At 34.1% G+C, this 22,669-nt stretch overlaps 1 protein-coding gene and 1 long non-coding RNA gene across 2 annotated transcripts; both read right to left on the bottom strand.

Annotated features, from left to right (window-relative positions):
- Positions 1–1,149: 1,149 nt before the first annotated feature.
- On the bottom strand, positions 1,150–17,979 carry LOC136824752 (periodic tryptophan protein 2 homolog). The gene is made up of 21 exons (XM_067080726.1): positions 17,891–17,979; positions 17,688–17,800; positions 17,201–17,295; positions 16,571–16,670; positions 15,944–16,087; positions 15,386–15,521; positions 14,815–14,941; positions 14,395–14,449; positions 13,744–13,881; positions 10,283–10,490; positions 8,969–9,117; positions 8,521–8,668; positions 7,581–7,731; positions 6,751–6,931; positions 6,400–6,493; positions 5,805–5,858; positions 4,957–5,080; positions 4,268–4,333; positions 3,701–3,919; positions 2,950–3,175; positions 1,150–1,314 (listed from the first exon to the last, which is right to left on the bottom strand). The coding sequence occupies exons 1-21, from the start codon at positions 17,906–17,908 to the stop codon at positions 1,221–1,223; spliced, it is 2,640 nt and encodes an 879-aa protein (XP_066936827.1). The 5' UTR covers positions 17,909–17,979; the 3' UTR covers positions 1,150–1,220.
- A 190-nt stretch (positions 17,980–18,169) lies between these two features.
- Positions 18,170–19,010, bottom strand: LOC136824751 (uncharacterized). Its single transcript, XR_010849163.1, has 3 exons — positions 18,909–19,010; positions 18,704–18,760; positions 18,170–18,347 (listed from the first exon to the last, which is right to left on the bottom strand). It is a non-coding gene; the product is annotated as an uncharacterized lncRNA (long non-coding RNA).
- Positions 19,011–22,669: the final 3,659 nt, after the last annotated feature.

Below are 22,669 nucleotides of genomic sequence, written 5' to 3'. Positions count from 1 at the left end.
AACTATGGTTAAAATTTTGTATTCATATCTTAAAGATATCTCGAGAAATCGCTAAAATTTCAAACCTCCGTTTTGGGGGCCATTAGAAAGAAGCTACCTATCTTTAAGCGATTGAAAAATATTTTTGAAATTGAAAATTTTGAAAAAGAACTTCCAGGAAATAAAGTAGAGATGTTAAAGGTTTTCATGCAAACAAAATTTTTGTAAAATCTCTTTTCCTCTAGATTTGAGAGAAATTTCAAATTTGATCGCCATTTTGGGGGCCACATACTGTACCAGTTTAACTGAAATTTCTTTTTACTTCAGCTTTTTATTCTTAAAAGGGCTTATTGGTGAGTAATTCTTTAGAAATTCTAATTTTGGGGGTGTTGATATCTCTAGGCATTAGAATGGCAAACAATCGGATGAAAAAGTGCTGACGCTAGCATAAAAATGTGTAATGGGTTATCTTACTAGTTCAAAAAGGGGTCACAATGTGGATCCAGACAGTCAATACCAAACAATTCCATTTTTTCATCGGCTCAACAACCGGAATGATCATCAAATTCCCAACTCGACTTGTAAAGAAAGATGGCTATACTGGCCTATTCAATTTGAAACTTGCTAACAAAATTTCAAAAGTAGAGTATAATTATATGTTCAAAGCTCGTTGTTGCCCATTGTGACACTCAGCTCATAGGACTATTATAAAATATTTTGAATCATTTAAAAGAAATTTTGCAGAGAATTGTTCAGAAAATTTTATAGTATTGATGAAAAATCTTAATAGTTTAGCCCTGTAAGAGTATCAGAAAAAGGTATTTGGTGGTATTTCAAGAGACATCATGAAAACTTAAAGCTATACTATAACAGTGACAAAGGAGTCGAAAAAAGTGTGTACAAAAATTCACAAAGGAAGGTGTCGATGGTATAAGAGTACACTATTCTCGAGAAATGTCAAATTCATCACAGGCATTGTTATCAAGTGATTTGGTAGGCTGCATGCATCCCCAAATTAGTTTTGATATATATCAAAACTTATCAGAGGGGATGTGTGCAGCCTAGTGATTTGGCACACCTCGAGAACAGTGCATTACGGATGAAAAGATTTCGCTTTGAACTTTCAGTTTGAACCCTTTCAAAGGGATAATGGAAAAACGAAACAGAATATACCATACCATGTATAGATATAAATTCTTTCGAAATATAAAAACATCCTTTGTAAAAAACGTAATAAAATTCTATTCGGTTTCCATGAGTTCAACTTCTGCATCGGTTGAACTTTGAAGCGGAATTGAGGTCAAATACTTCAACGTGTAGGTATTGCTATCACACCTGAAATAACGAGAATGCAATAAAATTTATGAATAGTGTTCACTGCATCTAATTTGATCCTCGAGAGACGAAGAATATTTTTCGAATTTGCTTCAAATTCAAATTAAGGGTTTTAGTTTATACAGTATATAGCCCCCAAAACGGAGGTTTTCATTAAAATGAAGATTCTGACTTGTAGATTTATCAGAATTAAACGATTTTTGTTTATTTTGAAAGAATGATGGTTAGACTTAAAAATGAGCATGTTTTTGCTGGTTTGAGACAGATTCAAAATAACATATTTGCGTCCAAAGGAAATATTTTAACACCAAAATTAGATAAAAATTGCATATAGCTCACTCTAGCTCCTTGGATATTGAAAATAAGTTATGAAAACGGGGTATAGGAAACTTTCTACACCTAATGCCGTTCAGAAAATGCAAATACATCTGTGACTTTAGAGGCTGGGTAAAAGATATAGCATCTTGAAGGTCAACTAATATTTTGTTGGAGCCCTAGAATCAGCATTGACAAAACCGAAAATTCTAAATATGAGAAAAAGCAAAAAATCTTGGAATTCTATTCCTATCACCTTGAGTTAATAGTTTATAACAAAAAATTAACATTATATATAAATTTTTTGGCTGAATCAGCAAAAACGGCAAATTCTGTCATTTTTTTGCAAAACATAGGAGAAAAATATCTTTAAATCTTAATATTTTCAGTTTCAGTTAGGCTTCTTTTCTAAAATTTTCACAGCTTATTCCATACATGAATGGAACTATTTTCAAAAGAGATTTGATTTCAAAAACTTGATTAAGACGTTGTTAAATCAAAATTGTCATTTTGAAAATTTCTAAATTTTCCGTTTGGACTTTGCAATATCGAAAATCTTGAAATATTTCATAAAAATCATAAATTTTACATCCATCGGGTCGTAAATTTAAGGGGAAACACAAATATGTTCATAGTTTTTCCCCCTATTACCACCGTTTTGGGGGCCCCAAACCTGCATTTTGACAACCAGGGGTATACTGTAAAAATTTTATCAAATAAATTTATGCCCAAAACCCTCTAAATCATATTTCAAAACTATGGTCAAAATTTTGTATTCATATCTAAAAGATATCTCGAGAAATCGCTAAAATTTCAAACCTCCGTTTTGGGGGCCATTAGATAAAAGCTACCTATCTTTAAAGCGATTGAAAAATATTGTTGAAATTGAAAATTTTGAAAAAGAACTTCCAGGAAATAAAGTAGAGATGTTAAAGGTTTTCATGCAGCAAAAATTTTTGTAAAATCTCTTTTCCTCTAGATTTGAGAGAAATTTCAAATTTGATCGCCGTTTTGGGGGCCACATACTGTATGGTTTTTGCCTGTACCAGACGACCACAGAGTGATAACAAAATCGCGTGTTGGGATAGAGATAGGCTAATATGGTTTTGGACCATCATTATAATTCGATTTATAGAGATATGCGCATATGAAGGTTCGAATTACAGGGTGAGTTGACGCTAAATTGACATGGCATGTTCGAGATAAGGGGATAGACGGCTTTGATAAACAAGCGACGTAAAAAGTCATCGGAAAAAATACTTAAATTGCAAAAAATTAGATTTTGATTCAGAAAGAAAATTTGATCCATTCTTCACTTACAATGAAGTCAACGATGAAGAATGTCGAACCAAATTTTTTTGAATCAAACGCAAAGTCGGTAAATATGAGCGTGAGTGTGACTTGATGTAACCTCCGTGACACGACAATATGTGTTTACACCACGCCAAATAGAATTGTACGTGTGGTGAGTCTTCCAATTGTTTTCCAACGAATTCTAATAGTTTTGATAAGAACATCCGTGGTACTCCTTGCACGAGTGTGCTTACTATAAAAAAAAAGAAAGATAAAGACTTAAAAGTATAAGTATTTTGAAAATTTTTCGAACTCGTACCCAGAGCCACCCACACCTCTTTCACTTGTGGACTTGATACAAACCTTTCGTGAGCCCTATCAGAATCATTAAAACGCAAAATAAGGGTCTAGGTTCGAGTTTGTTGATTTCTTCCTTTTATAGCTGCTTACAACAGACAGCCTCAACCAAAGGAATACAAATATAAGACAGCGTATCTTTCTAAACAAATTTCCAGAACCTTTTTCTATATTGTGAAAAAGCATGCTTCAAAACACTCATCAGTACAGCAGTCTCTTAATTGGTCCTAATAACTCGAACCTGTATTACTCAAACGCCTCATTGACTTGATATTATTTTCTCGTCCATTCACGATGCAGACCGCTATAAAGAGTATTCTATAACTTGCATTTTCCATAACTCGAATTTCAGTCCCCCTTGTATGATCAAGTTATAGAGGTTCCGTAGTAATGTGTATCAGTATGTATGGAAGAAGCTCACCGTCGTCGATTTTGATATTTTCGATGACCCGTATCATATACTTCTGTTCGTTCAGTCGGAAAGCATAGTTTAGTGCATTCGAGTGTTCTTTGTTGTTGGAAAGTTCTAAAATCTTCTCTGGAGTGATGTCAAGATCCAAACCCTCCGGTTGAAAAGCAACGGAGCCGTCCAAAGAAAAGATCAAAAGTCCTTCGGTCGTCGCAGCTGCCCATGATCGTCCTAAATTACAACGTGAAAGATTGAATAAGTATTTGAATTACAGAGCCAGAGAGAATAAGATAGCAGAAGCTGGTTGCTAGATAAACATAATGTTATTCGGTTGACGCTCTATGATTCGAATTCCAAGCAGAATTGGATTTTCACCAAATGAAGGAGCGTATCGGACGGTAGAGCGTTGTTTATGAGAGTTTCTTGTTGACGGTGGCTTTCAATATTATCGAATAATGGAGATTATCGAATAGTAGAAGTTTTCATATACAGCTTCAGCTTTATATGAAAATAAAATTGGCAGTTAACCAACAAAAATGTGATGCATACTGAAGATGATCAATCAATTTAATGGCTTACCTGCTGGCGAGAATCGCAAGGCTTTGGTTTGAACTTCCGGTTGCACACGTCTGCATGACATATCCCCTAAAGAAAATTTGACAAATTTAAAGCCATAAAAAAATTAAAATGAAAAAAAGTTTTTTTTTGAAGCGGGAATCGGTGACGTTATTGATTCTTTCAGAAAGGATACTATGGTCTATTTGCTTTCTTATTCTTTCTTTGCCGATAAAATTTGCACCAGACAAATGAATACGAAAGATTAGATTATTGGTTTGGATTGCAGGTTGTATATATGCTATAATGAAGAATAAAGGCCCAATGCAAAACATTTTCCTCTTTTGAAAAACTGACACCTGAAGGAGCGACGACCAAGTGGCCAAAAATGTCATTGTTTCAAACCATAGGGGTTCGTGGTTCTAATTGCCGCTTCTTCCATAGTTCCGTTCAGTTGATAGATAGCCGAGCAAGCTGCCCGTGGACCCCGTGAAAACAACCGAAAGACTGCATAATTCATGATATGCACCACTGCAATGACTTCACGAAATTATGCAACTTTTCTGTTTTTGTTCCACCCAATACATCACTTTTTCTATTGTTTAGGTGACGTGTTGGGTGGAAAATTTTAAAAGTTCTCAGAAGTTCTCCAGTGGTGCATATCATGAATGGTCCTAGATTACTGGGCTATCCATGTTAAATATCGACTGTACCTTTCTTGACACCAGGGAGAGCAATCAGACTTTTATCGCCATCTTCGTCATCACTGCGATTATCCAAGTCCATCAGATCGATTGGTCCTGCTTCTGTCACCCCTCGCTTACTGTGCTTGAACACCTGTTGCAAGAAATAGTAAGTAAAGTCAACTCTCTCCAATTCGAACTTCTATTATTCGAATCCTTCTGTAATTCGAACTTATCATCATTCCCTTTCAGGAAAAACCTTAGTAAAACGCTTTCTATAATTCGAATCTTTCTATAATTCGAACAATTTAGATGCCCCCTTCGTGTTCGAATTAGAGAGAGTCAACTGTATCAAATTTTGGGAATAGGCTATTACTCTTGTTTGAGATGCCTGCTTGCGAGAATAATCACTCTTACTCATATCAAGCTATTAAAACTCTTGAAATGATTTTTTCCTGGTTAAGGTACGATATACAAGTCCATTTTGAACTATAACATACAATTAAGATAGCGAGTAATGTTATTAAGGGGTGAGTGCAAATTTTTGTCATTTGTTTCACGACCTATTCGTAAATTTCCAGTAGCGTAGCCAAGAGGGGCGCAAAATTTGTGTAGGAGAGCAGATTTTTATGACACTGTAATTATCTAATTAATAGACAATTACAGTGTCATAAAGATCTGCTCTCCTATACAAATTTTGCGCCCCTCTTGGCTACGCTACTGATTTCCAAGAATCTTTTATGAATCCTCCACCCTTTAAAAATATGGATGGTAAATGAGAACAACCTGATGATAGAATAATAGTGAAGAAGTAGGAGCAAACTTTAACTCAGCTGAAATAAAGTCGAGTGAAAAAGTTCAGTGAAAAGTTTTCCCACCTGCATTCCGTCCAATGACATATTGTTTGAAATGTTGAATCGGCGAAGCATAATCTAAATATATAGGGAGAAGAAAAATGCTCAAGAAAGTTGAAATTGCAAGGTAAAGGTTAAGTCGAAAATAGAATTTTAATTTTTTACGGCAATAAGTTTTATACCATAACAGAGTTCACCAAAGTTGCTTTTTTGGGGACCGGAATACCATTTTTGAACCAGACTTAAACAGAAACCTGTCTAGATGGCAATGGCAAAAAAAATGTAAAAGATTGAATTAAAAATGTGAAAAAACTAAAAATGTTACGAGTCTAAACTTTTTACCATCTGAAAGAGGAAGGGTTAACTCAAATTTTGAGCGATCACACTTTGAGTTTGCTTCACGTGTTCAAAAGTTATGAAAAAAAAATCGAGAAAATTCTCTTTCGAAAAAGCGTCATTTTTGAGGAAAAAGTGTGTACACTTTATTTTTGAAACACACGGTATATGATACTTAGGAAAGCCGTAATAACAATTGTATTGTGAATGTCAAGTGTGAAACTAATCAAAAATATTCAAAATAAAATCAAAAGAATTTTCAATGAGAATAAATTGCTGTTACCTCTTGTCGAATGTGATAGATACAGACATGGCGGGATTTGCCACCTGCCAGTAAATGGTGACCATCAGCACTGTAGCACAAGCTCGTGAAACACCTGCAACGAAACAAATGAAATAGTGTTCTTCATACGTCTGTTTTATTAATCATCCTCAACACATGAACAAGGAAAGTTTTCCTTACTTCTCAAATCATTGAAATATAAGTATATAAGTCCAAGCATATCGTGCATAACTTCCATATTGTACAAACCTACACTAATTGTTGAGCTTTGACTTATCGCTTGTGGTGAGCGGAGAAGCAAAGCTTGTTCCTTAACAGTCTACGGAGTTAAATAAGAACAATTCTACAGACCTCCTACTCATCAGTTGTTTGGAAGAGACGAGATCATTTTTACGGCGACCAACCAACAAATCACGCCTTCCTTCAATTGAGCCATTTAACCGGCATGTATCCGGATCCCAAAACCGGATTTCACCATCTAGCGATGCGACAGCTATTTCATGACCATCGGGTCGGTGTGTGACAGCCGTCACTATAAAGCCAGAAATATTAATTTTAATAACGAGTTTTGAAGTTAACGTGTCCTAGACCAACCTCATTTCCGTGTATCCCAGACTTTATGTTACTGATTGATGTCAGAGGATATATCATCTAGCGTTATCATAAGGCATCAAAAAGCTGATAATACGCAGGGAACGAGGTTGGTCTTAGCCATAACAAAAATCAAAGAGCTATTAGGTCTCCGTGAAAACAAAGTACGAGTAATTTGACAATGACTTCGTTTGTCAGACAAAAAATTAAAAATGATTGAATTTGTGAACTGATAATAATATATCCGCTACCATGGGCCCTGAAAACTTTCGACTTTTCACCCTTATTTCACCCCTCTAAACGGTATATATAAGATTAAAAAAAAATTACTTTGCAGACGGGGGCAATGGGTACAATTATTGCATTATCATACCTAACACCTTGACACGTATGTGGAGCAAGATTGGTCAGAAAGAGGAAAAGAAAAACATTTTCCCGCTTATATCAGCATATATATCAAAAGGCAGACACTGCCCTTTGATATGAAACGGGAACACCTAATTGTCTAAAACACTAAAAACTAGTTTCGAAAATGTATAAACAATGTATTAAAAACAATAAAATGTTTCTTTCAGTAATCGAAAACATACCATCAGAACCGATAGAGATCGTATCCTTTGGACTGGTTGATGCATAGACGTCCCATAAGCGAACAGTTTTGTCCCAAGAGCCGGACACCAGGATGGCTTTGGCCGGTGAAAAGGATAAACAGCTGACCGGTCCTTCGTGCCCACTCAAAACCTACGAGAAGAGGGTTAATGTAAATATGATCAGCTTTTTGCAATAAACAGCTTTATACCAGATCTCCTTTAACCTGTTATATCTCAGAAACGATACTATTTTAAGTCGAAAAGTCCTAGAAGTTTCCAGAGCTTTCTCATGCAAATCCTGATATTTTCACACGTTTCTACTTTTCGAATTACAAGAATTCACGGTAAAAAAACAATGGTAAAAAACAGAAAGCCAAGAAAGCCAGAGAATACTGGGGTTTAAAATTCCATATTCGACAGAATGATAATTCAAGCATCACCCTTAAGTTATTCTTCTGCCACTTTAAAAAAACCGAAACAAGAACTACGGTCAATCTACCTTTCGAAGTCTTCAAGTAGAAGTCACGTGATAGAATGACTTACTTTAGTTAGAATGAAAAAGAATTCTCTTACCTCTCAAAAAAAAAGTAAAGATGAAAAACAAAACTTTGTTCATTCTTGACGTTTCGATACTTCTTGTATCATGATCACAAGCAAATAGTTAGCTTACAAGCAAAAAACGTGTTGATAAATCAAAATTTCAAAATCACATCTAGCAATTATAGGTCATAAAATTTACATAATTGAACGCATACATATAATTATTCAAAAAAGCTCTAGAGGATAAGAAGATACCGTTTTATTTGAATCAGGTTTTAAATGCCTGATGATTAAAGATTCTTTTATATAAAGTTCTTCATCAGTTTTTCCTTTTTCATAAATCATAAACCTTCATGTTCTCTAGGGACACGTCGTGCCCAGTTCTAAAAAGATCTCTTACCTCTAACAAGCGCCCAGTCTGTAGTGACCACATGCAAATTTCGAAGGTATCCAATGAACCAGCGCATATAATCTCTCCACTGTTATCCAATGCCAGACAGTAAAATTGACACGGCCGTGGTCCCGTGAATGTACGGAAATTACGGTATCTGTAAGAAAAGGGCCAAAAAAAAGTTAAGAAACTGTTAAGTGTTAACTAAACGGTTCCCGTCGTGGTAAACATCGGGTTAAAAGTACTTCTTACGCTTGATATAAACCACTTAGTTTGTTAAGGGATTTCACCTAGTTGGCGAGTGAGAAGCAGTGGATGTGATATTAAAAATTGTGTCGTGCCGTAGATTTTATGATGAGCCCATCTCAAGATATCACGAAAAACTCTCGTCTCTATAATAAATTTGCAACCCCAGAAAACATCCCATTGACGATAAAAAGGTAAAAACTTCAAATACCTGTTCAGATCGAAAGCACGAACAGAACCATCGAGCGACGAGGATAGAATAACTTGACCATTCTGACTGAACTCCACACCTGTGATACCTCCACTGTGTTGCGTGAAGGTTACAAAACAAAACCCAGAAATTGTATTCCATACTTTCACCTGAATAGCACAAAATAGGTATGTTTAAAGCACAAGTCACAAAGATTCATGCATTCATTCATTTTTATACATCTAGTGTACAAGGAGGGTTGCCACAGGTTTGCCAAGTTCGAAATTCCAGACTTTTAGTCTAAAAAGCCATGTTTTTCAGATTTTTTTACCTGAAAATATCAGACAATTTCCAGATATTCTGACCAAAAAACCCAAATATTTTCCAGACATTTTATCCATTAGGGAAAGTTTTCAGTCTTTCCTTAAAGGGAATAGCGCTATACTTATAGTAGGGGTCGGAGTTGCTGGTACTTCCATGGTATACTCTGAAATACATGCTGATGTCAGCCCGAAAGCTGATTGGCTTAACCGACAGTTTTACGTGGTTTGAGAGTATAGCTAAAACTTTGTTATGTTTTCAACAGTAAACGAAAGTGAATGAAGACAAAATGTAAACAAAAAGATTGCAAAGAAGTTTTCGAATAAATTCACAATAGAATGTCTTCATTTAAAAATAGAAACACTCGATTTCATTCAAAAGAAAAAGACATTCTTTTTTTCTTTCAGTTTTATGTAAGTCTTTTTGTGTTGTTGTTGAACATTATAGTAAATTATATTCACTTTTTTGAATATATTTTTTGGAATAAAGTCACTTTTGGTTTTTGTTATGATCCAGCACTCCTAAATACTCCTCCGTATGGGTGTTTGTGCCAATGCTAGATCAGCATTTCATAAATATACCATGCGTCGTTCCCTTTAACGTCAATTGAAAGGCCAGATTGAGGAATACAACGTAATGAGAAATTTAAGAATGAACACGATTTAAAGATTTGGTTGCGAGCGTAACGAGCAGAAATTTTTAGGGATTTTAAAATTGGGGCAGCAAAACAAACTTTTCCTATAAGTAAGTTTGCGACCGCACTCGAGGGCGACCGGAAGGCTACCTTTTCCTATAGCTGTTTACCCTAAGGTAGAAGAGGTCTCCAATCCTTCCCCTGGATTTCTCCACTTACCCTTGATCCGTCTCTTTAGTTGCTGAGCATCAAGTACCATTTTGGGAATCTTTGGTATGACCCGACTGGGGATCGAACCCACAACCTTGTGCACCGTAGCTGAATGCTCTACCTTCATGCTACGGTCGCATGCAATTTCCTATAAAAAAATTGTTTCAAACCTTTCCATCATCGCCACCAGTAGCAATATATTGACCATCAGGCGAGTAAGCCATCACGTTCATGTCATAAAAATGCCCTTGTTGTTTCAAAACATACGTCTCACTCTGCCATTCCCATACTAGGAGTTGACCCAATGCTGCGGATCCAAAAGCTAACCATTCACTGGATGCATTAATGGCAACGGTGTTAATCTTGTACTGTGAGATACTACAAGATAAAAGAGGTTTTAGTAAGCATTATGCTTCATTTTGGAAAAGTAACAAGGGCTTCTTAGACTGCACTATAATATATTGACAAACGATATTTAACAATATCGTTTTCGGACCGTAATGTACGAAGTAGGAATCTTCTTTCAGTAAACAATCCCCCTATATTGTTGGAAAATTGCAAATCAAGAGTCTTGTCAAGTGAAAACCAATTTCCTCCGTCTATGTTAGAGTGTAGTCAAAAAAAACACATCATCTTTCTATGAAGATTTCGGTCACGGCCTTTTTCAACACTTATAAATACATTCTATAATTAGTCCTGAAAACTCCATGTCGAAGGGGGGGGGGGGGTGGCTGCGTATTTAAAAATCCATAGGGGCACTAGATTTTAAGGGTACGTGATGCTTTCAAGGTAGCCCTTTAAGAGCTATAATGTTGCAATTGAATTTTTGTGTTTTTTTAAGCAATTATATCCAAATCTTCTTTATTCAGTTGCGATTGCAATCGAAACTAAACATGATACTGCCATTAAAAAGTCATTAGAACGGAACGATTCAAAGTAGCTCTTGTTTATTCAGTTGCGATTGCAATCGAAACTAAACATGATACTGCCATTAAAAAGTCATTTGTTTCTCATTAGTACTAGTTTAAAAAACCACAACTTGCTAGTACACTTTCTTAACAAACTTAATAAAGTAGATACAGTTTTGGTTTGAGGTTTAATAGAGGAATATTGAAACGGGAAAAGTTTTGAATCTTTTTTTTGTTGGTTTGTAGTTAAAGTCACCATAAAGATGTCCTGAGATGTCATTAGATACCAGTACAAATTTGAATAATATCAAAGTGGATTTTGGTGATAATGTCACTTCCATTTTTTATTGGCATGAAGTGACTTCTCTTCGAACACTGAAGGAATCCATCAGTAAACGGTATCAAATCGATCTGCATGATATTCGAAGTGTAAAGCACAACAATACTGTATTGAATGAGAACAAATTCAGTCAATTGTATAAGACTCGTTTCACTGAATCCGTTGAATTGAAAATCGAAGTTTCTGATCGATCAGTCATCGAAACTCAGCGACGATTGATGATACGCGAGAGACAGAGATCTGGTAACATTCAAATTCACTGGACACTTTCAATTGATCATAAAATGAATGATTCTTTTAAATTCATACCAAAAAACTCCAAAAGAACAATCTTAGATCTAAAGCATGATCTTCACGATAAAAAAACCTACTGTCAAGCAGAAACTATTATTCTTATACTCAATGAAAAAATCATTTTAAGTAATGATGAATTATTATCGGATATATTTCTCCATTTCGAGAAATTACAAATAGAAATTGGTCAGTAGAGTTGATAGACATATCGTAGAACACCAACCCTTGCTAACGTACGTTTTACCATTCATTGATCTTATCGTTCCAAGGACTAATGGTGAAGATTCTATTACACAATATCCTATGATCAATACAGGTGTGATCAGCCTGGATGTGTTTCATGATTGGATTGAAGCATCTTACGGAATCCCAAAGCGAAAACAAATACTTCGGTTAGAAAGAGATCAAAGAAGAGGTATTCATACGGCATACTTAAGTAGAACTTGTTTGGAAATGAGCGAGTCTATATTTCATCCAGAGCACTTAAATCACAGAACTACACAAGCAATAAGAGTCTTATTATATACCATCTATCGTGAGAATAATATAAGAACACTGGCCCCCATTCATTTATCTAGTTTCGAGATAGATCACCATTGGGAATATAGCTACATGACGAATGGTCATTTTTTGGATTACTTTATCAAAGAAAAGTTCAAAATACCATTTGAGAAACAACAATATTTTATGGGTGGTTGCGTAGTCTCACTGCGGGAGGAAATCACCGAGCAAAATCTGACAGCTGTTAACCCAATTGAAATAAAATTTGCCGCTCAAGTTGATGACTGTGAACATGAATTATTAGAAAACATCAAACGATATGGGATCAGCCGATTACGGTCTATAATTATCAAACATCCTAATAATGGTTTGGCACTCCTTGAAATTCCCTTATCAAGGTTTGGGAAAGAAGGCCACTTTGGTCTTATTTACGAGATACTTAGAACAACATATCATGAACTATCGTTAGTTGACATCTGCCTTTTACGAGAAGAGGAAGGACACATAACCAGAATTTGGGACGGCAACATCTATGATAACTTTGCGGCATATAAGGATGGTTATTTTAGAGAGAATTTGTACGCTACTTTATTACTGGGCTCTATCGGCTCGACAAACGTAACCGAAGTTGAAGCATTCTGTCAGAAACATCAAATGAAATTCATTAAACATATCAAGATCAATTTTTTAGCAGGCCAGTTCAGCATCGATACTGTATCAAATAATTTGGAAACGATTGCGGAAGTTAAAAGACAAGTCAGCAGTTTAAGGGGTATACCACCTCACCTACAAATTTTATATCACGAAAAGGTAGAGCTTATCGATGAGACTAGTTTGGTCTTACTTAATAAATCAATGCTCCTGGATTACATCACTTTCAATCTAGTTGTGAAACCAGCCAAAGAAGTCGAATTAAAAGTCGTGTGTAATTTTTTCAACGACAAAGAAGAATTTCAAATGAAAGTAAAGGAAACAGATACTATCGGAATATTGAAAGAAATGATAAGCGAGAAAGTTGGGGTACCACCCATAGGCTTCAATATTCTTAATTCTCACTTTTCAATACTATCAGAATCGGCCTATATTCATGATTGTTTTTTTCGGAACAATACTGTCGAAGTGAGGTCAAGGGTAATTGTTTCTATAGCTGACATCGAAGGTGTTATTAACGATATGAATTATAGTATTGAAGATCACCACCATGATACTGTTCAAGATCTTATCGATCAAATCGAACGCAACCATGCTGATAATCAAAGCTTTTTCACTTTGACAGGGAACGGGTTGAGTAAAAATACTTTATTGAAAAATGTAGGCGATACTAAATTGACCTTCGTTTTGAAACGTAAAAAGAGGTCAAAATGTACAATACTCTGATAGAGCAAGATGACTAAAGCGCGAAGACTCAGCGATTCTGACATTGTTGTTGTTGAAGTATTTTAAGTTAAGATGGACACAATATCTTTGGTGGAAATTTGATTCTTATTGTTTTTTGGAACCACAAAACTAAAATTGCAAGTACAGTTTCGTATGTTCAAAGGTAAAAGCAAAAAAAATGCATGTTAGAATGAGTTACCAGTTACTATACCTTAACGAGTGAATTTGAATGAAATCGGGCATTTCGTAGAGTTGGAAGATCCCTGAGGTGTGGCCAACAACAAGAATCTTTTTGTCTGCATGGTATTCAGCTGATGATATTGAACTTTTCTCTTGACCAAACAAATGCCTAAGAAAGAACATCGTTGTTATTACTTTGTTCAAATACTAAGGGGAGAGAACCTCCCAACTCCCCGTAAGTATCAAAATGGGTCAGAAATCTTCATGAAGGGAAAGGGGGTGGCCGAGACGCATTAAACCTTTTCTTATTCAAAATTGTTAATGTTTGTGTTATGAAATTTTTACTTTCTGAAATATATCTTTAAAAAACCTTTAAAAAGTGTTGAATTTTTATTGACAAGCGATTTTTAAGTGTCACCTTAAGTTATGCCTAAATTCCCCAAGTTTTTTCAACTAACTTAGGGAATTTTTGGACATGCCATGTTGTAAGCTACACGAGTTGTTTATAAAGGTTTCGCAAGACAAGCCAAGTCAAACAAAGCCAGAGAAATAATTAGTCCAACAAACTGTTCTGATTGGTTGTTCTGTTTATAGAATAATAATGATACTTAAAATTGTAGTTTTTCTACGCAAACGGTTTAGAAATATTAAAATAGGCAACGAAGAAAGAAAACAAAGATACTTTTTTTCCAGCGTCCAACTGACTTGTTCCTCTCCATCTTCTTCGTCACTTTTTTCTAAGAAAACCCAAACGAGTTTAAAGTAAAAGGTTTTTACATTCTTGATTCTCATCATCTTCTAACCCTTAAAGACACTGTTAAATTTTGTGATTACTTTAATAATTAACAAAAAAAGAAAATCTCAGAGTGTTCCCACGAGTCTCAACCCCAAAAAAATAAAACAAAAAACGATCAAACTCTTTCTAGAACGTTTAGCCCATCTTGATTTTAAAAGCAATATTGCCTGACTATAAAAGTCCTTTGTCCCTCTCTAAAGTAATAGTTTCAATTAAATTTACAGATCAAAAGAGATATATTTAAAAAAAAATACTTCATAACACAACAAGATTTATCCAGAAAATTTATTAGTTTACTCGACATACCTTCACCACTTTCTTCATCATCATTTTCCAGTTTTCTTTTGCGAACTTCATATTTACTTTCCAGTTCTTCTGGGTTGTGTGAAGCTGTCCATACAGAAAGAGCACTGTCTCTACTAATCGAATAGACCTAAACACGTAAAAGGTGGTCAAGGTATATGTAACTCTTTGTAACTTTAAAAATGAGGGCTCGAATATGAAAATTTTGAATTCTGTGAATACACCACTTTGTTGCGAGATGAGCCACTGAGGAGACTGGTCACATCATTCTAGTATATCCCACACAATAGTTTGTCCCCCACCGAATAGCTATGTTTAAACAGGTACATATACATCTATCAACCATTTAAACGCAAGAAGACTTTGTTAGAATCTATTGGGAAGGAATGCAATTAAAACTCTGGATTAATACAATGACTTCAGATATTTGAGGTGAATCCTTTCTGGTTAAGTCTGACCCAGTCTTCTCACACTTTAGGGGTTGATCTGGGTTGATAGAAGTATTTCCATTATTAGTCCAAGTTTTTAACACCCAAATCAGTGTTCCACTGTTCAAACTTTTATGAAAAGATACATTTAGTGAGTCCTTTTCAAAGAAGCAGTTGATGATAGTACTTCTATGACCAGTTAATGAGAAAACTTTGAATTTTTCCATTGAGAATACTGGATAAACTCGAACTGTCATATCCTTGCCACCGATCACAATAAACCTGAAAAAAAAAGTAAGTGCTGTCTATTATGGTTTTAAAAGTACAAAAATTGGCTGGACTCCGAAACATGTTGGGAAACGAAAAATCAAATAATAATAGTCGCATTCTTTTTCACCGTACAACCATCTTTCTGGTTCAACTTGGTTGGTATTTGGTATTGGTTGGTATAATTAGTATAAGATCAACATTAAAAAAATCGGAAAAACAAAATACTACAAGCCTTCCAGGGAGACAGTGCTTCATTCTAAATTTTAGGAAATCAAATGCTAAAAAAAATCCATTCACCCTGTATTTAATATAAAAACCTAAAGATAGACATTGGGAAAGACTTGTCCTTTAAAAGTAAATCCTTAGAATATTACAGTGATAGAAAATCGAAGCTCAAAAACAGAAAGGATTTTCTAGGCAGTATAATTACAAACCTTGAATCGCTTGACCAATTGAGGCATGTTGTTTCGTCATAGGCACCTGATAAAACTTTGAGCAGGATTGTGGAGTGGAAAGTTTTGGTGATACCAGGCGCTCTCCATACTTTGAAACCTCGAGCATGTGTTGTTGCATAAAACCTAGTAAGATAAGATACACCATTATTTTCAAACCAGCTTTTTGTCTTGGATCTTTAATCTAATTTCTTAATAAAATTTATTTTTAAAAACAATATAATTCCTTTATTAAGAGCTTTTAATTTGGTGCCTATTGAAGTTCTGTGTTAAAATTATGAAATCTTGCAATTGTACAGATATTCCCTGAAAAAAATAGAAAGGTTTGCAAAAAGAACCCTGGAAAAAGAAATCTTTGCCCTATGATAAGGGTTATACGTCCCTGGAAATTCCAAAATTTTCTTCGAACACTGGAACGCATAGCTTTATGACCCCTTGAAAAATGAATAATAAGTAGACGACACTTGGTCATCTAAACAACCCCTTCATAACTTGAGCAAACACTCTGGAAAAATACAAAATGTTGCCTTTAGACCCCCTGGAAAATTTCAACCATGCCCATATATGGATATAAAATTTAATGTCCCAATGAAAATGAAGAGCACTTACTCTCCACTTGGGCTGAATTTGATACATTTGACTTTCTTTTTAAAACTGATCGTGTCAACAACTGTTTGTGTCAGCAAATTGTAAATCAAGCATTTACCAACTACAAAGAAAGTTGTTACTTATTATCAATATCCAGTCTTAGAAGCCAGTGATATAAAAAAATCAAAAAACTTTTTACCCTAGACTGGAGCATAGCAATACTGATGTTTTATGATAATATGGTCATTCTTACAGGATAATATCAGTTCATATAAGCAAGAAATTGTACCTCTTCCATTATTTCAATGCTCATTTTCTACACGTTTTTTTTATAAAAACAAACTATATAAGAACATAAGGCGCCCATGGCCAAAATGTTAAGAGCAAGTTAAGAATATTTTAAGGCTTCGTGGATTATTGGATTCTTAAAACTGCCAATTTCTTAGGAAAATAGGTTGAAATGGTAACAAAATGGTGAAATTGAGAACATTTACAGGCTTGAAACCCAAAAAGTTAAGAACATCCGAAGGCCTAGAAAATTTTGAATGTTCTCATAAAAAAGTGTACTTTGTCTTAATTAGTCGACTAGCATGCTAGAACATTTTTTTTAAACATAGAAAAAAATAATAAAATAAATATCATAATGTAAACCTTCATCGATGGAGAATAGAAGATTCTTTTGTGAACACAAACATATTTTGCTGATGTTGCAGTTGTTTTCAAATGGCAAAGTTGATGATTTGTTGCTGTAAAAGATTAAAGGTTTTAGTTTAACATAGAGTTTTTTGGTTTCATACCAGGTACATTATTTCATATCAGGCAGATGTTTACTTGTTGTTTCATAATGCAGACTAAACAAAATTCAAATTCCTTCATCATTCTAAACAGAATTTCTCCACACTAGAGCTGGTAATTTAAAAATGACTTATTCATTGAAAATTTGAAATGTAAAGGATCTTTCAATTCAAAATTAAGCAGTAAATTGTGCAAGAAAAAGCAATATCAACTTCTTAAAAAACGAAACCTTTTAATCTAAGAATGACAATTAGAAGTAATATTTTTATAAGAACATTTAAACTATACTTTTTTGGATAGAAAAGAATTGTACAAAACTTCAAGGAAATTATTTTCTGCTTACTTTTTCAAGTCAAAACATGTGACTCGATTACCAACTGGACTATATAGTCGATCACCTGATGCAGAAAACACAACATTTCCTTTTCGATAAACCGTACCACAAAGGTTACTGAACTGAAAAATAAAAATAAACAAAATATGTTAAATGAAAGGTACAAGCTAATTAAATTATTGGATAAAAAATGATTTAAAAAGAATTTTTACCTTATAATCAACTTTCATTGTTTCCAAGCAAATAGAAGAATACAATTTTTCAAGATGTTCTTATTTCCTTTTTCTTTTTCCCTAAAAATAAACATAGTATATCTAATCATTTGAATAGTAAGGAGCAAAACAAATGGTTCATTGTAAATTGTTTACAGATCGGGTTGGTTATTGTCACATAAGTTTAACGTGTTGGTAAGAAAATACTCAAATAAGGTTAGACAACCTAACCTACTTTTAGTTACCTAATGTAATATCAATTCAGGCAGGGGTTCAATATAATGATGAAACTAAAATATTTCCAAAATCATGCGTTAAATATACAAAAAGTCTAATTATTTGAAAAAAAATTTACAATATTACAATACTTTTTAATTTAAGACAGTGTACATAATTTATATCATCAACACGAATTACTCCTTTTTTCTGTCAAAAGGATCTGACCAAACCTTCATATCTATAACATAATAATGTGAAAATCAAAAAAAAATGAATTATATGAAGATATATTTTCATGAATCTCTCTTGGCTAAGATGTTACATTACAAGTGAAAATGTGTAAAAAAAATGATATCTTTTCAAAAATCAAGATATACTTGTGCAGCCCATTTTTCATGCCCTTTTAGCATCCGGTTATCGGACGCTGCCCCTCCTGAAATTACTAAAATATTGGTAAAAACAGCCTTTTTTGTGGAAAAACACTGAAAAAAGTGCCCTTTTTGACCACCAACGGACACTGCCTTGCCTTTCTAAAATAGGGCCTGTTGTGTATAAACAGTAAACAAAATAATATTTTTAAAACTTTTAACATACTTCCTGGTTGAACTTCTTCTTGTACAATATCTTTACGTGTATCTTTTTGTATATTGTCTGAAACAATAAAAAAAGATTCGCTGCGTGTAGAATAATGACCAAAGAAACAACATAAAAGGGCAAAAAATGATTAAAATTGCTTTGTTTTATCTTTTAATAACATTGCAAAATGAGAAACTCGTAAAAAGCACAAACGTTGACTTACGATATATGTCTGGGCGTTTCATAGGCACAAAATAAATAGGAACCAATGCTATTCCTATAGCAGCTACCAGACCACCAACAAAAATAACATTTTTATTCATCTGTAAATGAGGAATAAATGCTTTTGATAGTTGAGTACACTGTACCCCGTAAATCCTCGATTTAATTTTTCAGGCTCTAAGGGGGGCGCTCATTCAAGCAGGGCGCTTTTTCGAGCGGGCGCTTATCTTTTTATCTCAGAAATTCGTATATCAACAAATTCGGAATCTGCTTAAACTTAACTGTTTCAAAGGGTTGATTTTTTAGAAACTTTCCTTTTCCCCTTTTCAAAAATACAATGCTGACATAAGTTGACACAACACTTTGACAAAAATATTCCCCATGCGATGTTATATTGAAATCTGCAACAAAAACGAAAGTCAAACCACTCTTGTTGATTGCTTCTGTGAAGAATTTTTTAAATTTCGAATTTCTACCAATGAGGACAGGAGCAGAGGAGGAGAATTCTATAGAGAAGCCTTAAAAAACGTACCCTATCTATTCATTTTGAAGAAATTGTGTGAAAATATTTTCTTTTTTATTGGTTCAGTAGAAATGAGGAATTCAGAAAATGTTCTATGTTTGATTTTTTACACAAAGCCTTGCAACTACGAGCCTGCACCCCATTGCCAAGATAGTGACTTGAAATCAAACCAGTATATGAAGTTGAAACATATCAAAAATAAAATTACCAAAAATGAAAGTGAATCAGCTCTCTTTGATAAATCCAGCAATTATAAAATTACCGCAAATTCTTGACAAATAAATTCTTAACACATAATTTTTTTTTGCATTTTAGCTACAATGGGGATTTTCCATGTCTTTATGTGTGCGCGAGGTTGCATGTTACGAGTACAAAACGTATATGTGTTAGAAATCAAATTTATTCAGACTCGTTCAATGCAAGTGCTTTTCATTTCCCTAACAATATCCAGGGTTGCAATTATAGCTTCGCACTTTGCAAAGTGCGAAGTGAATTTTAGATTTAGCGACCCAAAAAGATTTCCTAACTAAAAAAACTATAAGAAAACACCTATTTTGCTACTGCATTCGGCAATGCCGACTTGAAAGCCGACGTAACTTGAGCTGAAGTCGTCTTTTATTTGCCGACGTAATTTACACTCTAGGTCGGCGTGCCGACAAAAGAAATGTTTTGGGTCGGCAAAGCTGACCTAAAGAGGAAAAATATTATTTGTTAGGTTAATCTAATTGTGTTATCATTTGATAACACATGATAATCGAGCCTCATTCCATTCTCTTTATAAAACATAAAACTTAATAACACAATTATAGAGCAGCAGAATTTGTTAGTTCGTTAATTTTCTTCCTATTTTGTCTTTGCCGACCTAAACAAGCTACTTAGGACGGCTTTGCCGACCTAAAGTGACATCTAGGTTGGCAAAATTTTGCCGGCCTAAGGCCGGTTTTGGTCGGCACTTCAGTGCCGATATGATTTTGTCTGAATTCACAGGGCTGTTCACTGGTTTATCTATTGCTTTTTCTACTTCACTACTTTATTCACTCGTTCATCTATTGCTTTATTAACTTGCCACTTCGCTACTTTATTCACTTGTTTATCTATTGCTTTTTCTACTTGACTACTTTATTCAGTCGTTTATCTATTGCTTTATTAACTTGCCACTTCGTTACTTTATTCACTCATTTATCTATTGCTTTTTCTACTTGACTACTTTATTCACTCGTTTAACCATTGCTTTATATAAAATACAACTTCGCTAATTTATTCACTCGTTTATCTATTGGTTTATCTACTTGCCACTTCACTACTTTATTCACTCGTTTATCTATTGCTTTATCTACTCAGCTACCTCGCTAATTTATTGAAGATACTTTCGCATTTTCTTCCAAACAACATCGCAAAATACTAAAAATGCTTCGCAAACAGGGAAAAATCTTTGCCTGCAGCGCTACTTTTTTAACTCCCTTCGCTCAAAAAAATAGGGAAGCTCCTAAAAAAATCGATGCGATGGGCTGAAATGAATTATCTCAGAAAGAACATCAAGGCGATGACACAAGATCAACTAGTTGATGCTATTAAAAGCTTTTGGAACACGGCTGGCCAAGCGAAATGCAACCAATACATTAACCACATAAACAAAGTATTGCCGATATAATGGTTAAACGAGGGGGTAAAGCCTCAGGACCTTGTGTAACTTATAGTTTGTCCAAAAAGCCATAAGTTGGGTGTAAAAAATCAGGGGCCTTAGACATGTTCATTTATACCTTTAAAGAAGCGTATTAGGATGTAGAATTCTAATATCACTGTTAATAAAATTAAATTTTTCACCCAAAAAAGTTATTAAAAGACAAAAACCAAAAAGTGCTGATGTCAGCAAAACTTTTTGAATAACTCCAGTTTGGCTGATGGTATAAACATGAAATTTTGACAAAAGTTGCACATCCTTTAAAAGGATCATTTTGAAAAAAAATCCTTTTGAAATTTTGTAGATGTCAGCAATCTATTACAAAAATTTGTATTTTACTGATTTCTGTTGACGTAAGCAAAATTTGAATAAGAAAATTATGCAAAAGTATCAGTGAAGGACTATTGCAAACTAGGATAAATTATCCTAATTAGGCTTTTATCCTAAATAAGCAAGAATGCTTATCATATATAGGATAATTTATCCTAGTTAGGCTATGCGAAAAATTCAAACTGAAATATTGGAAGAATGATACCGATCCCCGTCTTCTTTACTCTTTTAATCAATTATTCACATAAAGAACATTAACTTTAACCAAATATAAACTTCTTATTAGCACGAGTAAGAAAATATAAAACACTTATCCTAACTAAGATATAATAGTTTAATTAGGAGGAATAGTACATGATATTTTTATGTGTTACGCGCTTTTCCCGTCATAAAATAATAAAAACTTTAAAACAACTTTGAGTGAATGAAAGTGTCAAAAGTGTTCATTCTCCTTTCAACGCTGTGTTATATCTTGTTTTCTTTATCTATGCCTCTAATTGAAGATTTTCTTTAAAAAACAATCATCATAAGCAAAGTTATCACCAAGAAAGTTTGATGCTTAACATTTGGATATGTAAAGTACTTCTTGAAAATTGAATAACTTCTGAATGCACGCTGACTGTGAGATGAGACTTCACAAGAATACTTTGCTAGTTCTAAATTACTCAAAATCATGCAAATCTCGACGCGGATCTCAAAGTTTATTAAATTTTTTGCTTTTTGCCTAATAACAGTGATTTTTGAATTCTATATTCTAATGCGCTTCTTTAAAAGGTATAAATGAATATGTCTAAGTCCCAAATTTTCTGCACCAAACTTATGGCTTTTTGGACATGTCATAAGTTACATGAGACATTAAAAAATGATAGCTACTTTCATTGACGTTTCATCAGTGTTTTTTGTTGTTGTTGTCAGCGTGAGAAAATAAGGATTAAAACTTTTTTTTCCAAATTGAATCTGCCAGAATAAATTTCTGGACAGGGGAGAAAAGTTGAAATGTCCAGCATTTGTATATTAGTATGTCACATTCAGATTAGGAAGTCTTAATTCAATATTTTTATTAAATTTCTAGTTGTTTCCATTATATATGTATTTTCTTCAATTTTCTATTATTTTTTTAGTAGAAACAACATTTGTTTCCGTTGTTTCCTTACCACATTTGGAAATCTTAGACTGAAAGCGGTATTCATCCAATCAGATTCACCTAACACGAAAGCGAAAGCGAAAG

Source organism: Clytia hemisphaerica, unplaced genomic scaffold (genome assembly GCF_902728285.1).
Source record: "Clytia hemisphaerica strain Z4C2 unplaced genomic scaffold, Clytia hemisphaerica genome assembly, whole genome shotgun sequence".
In the NCBI taxonomy this organism is placed as follows: Eukaryota; Metazoa; Cnidaria; class Hydrozoa; order Leptothecata; family Clytiidae; genus Clytia; species Clytia hemisphaerica.
Note: the sequence above shows the minus strand (reverse complement) of the source record. Positions and strands in the feature narration are given on the sequence as shown.

Coding starts and splice junctions, on each gene's coding strand:
- LOC136824752 (XM_067080726.1), bottom strand. Junction 15,522..15,943: donor AATTGGTCAAGCGATTCAAG/GTTTGTAATTAT, acceptor TTTTTTTTTCAG/GTTTATTGTGATCGGTGGCA. Junction 6,932..7,580: donor GATCTCTATCGGTTCTGATG/GTATGTTTTCGA, acceptor CTGGCTTTATAG/TGACGGCTGTCACACACCGA.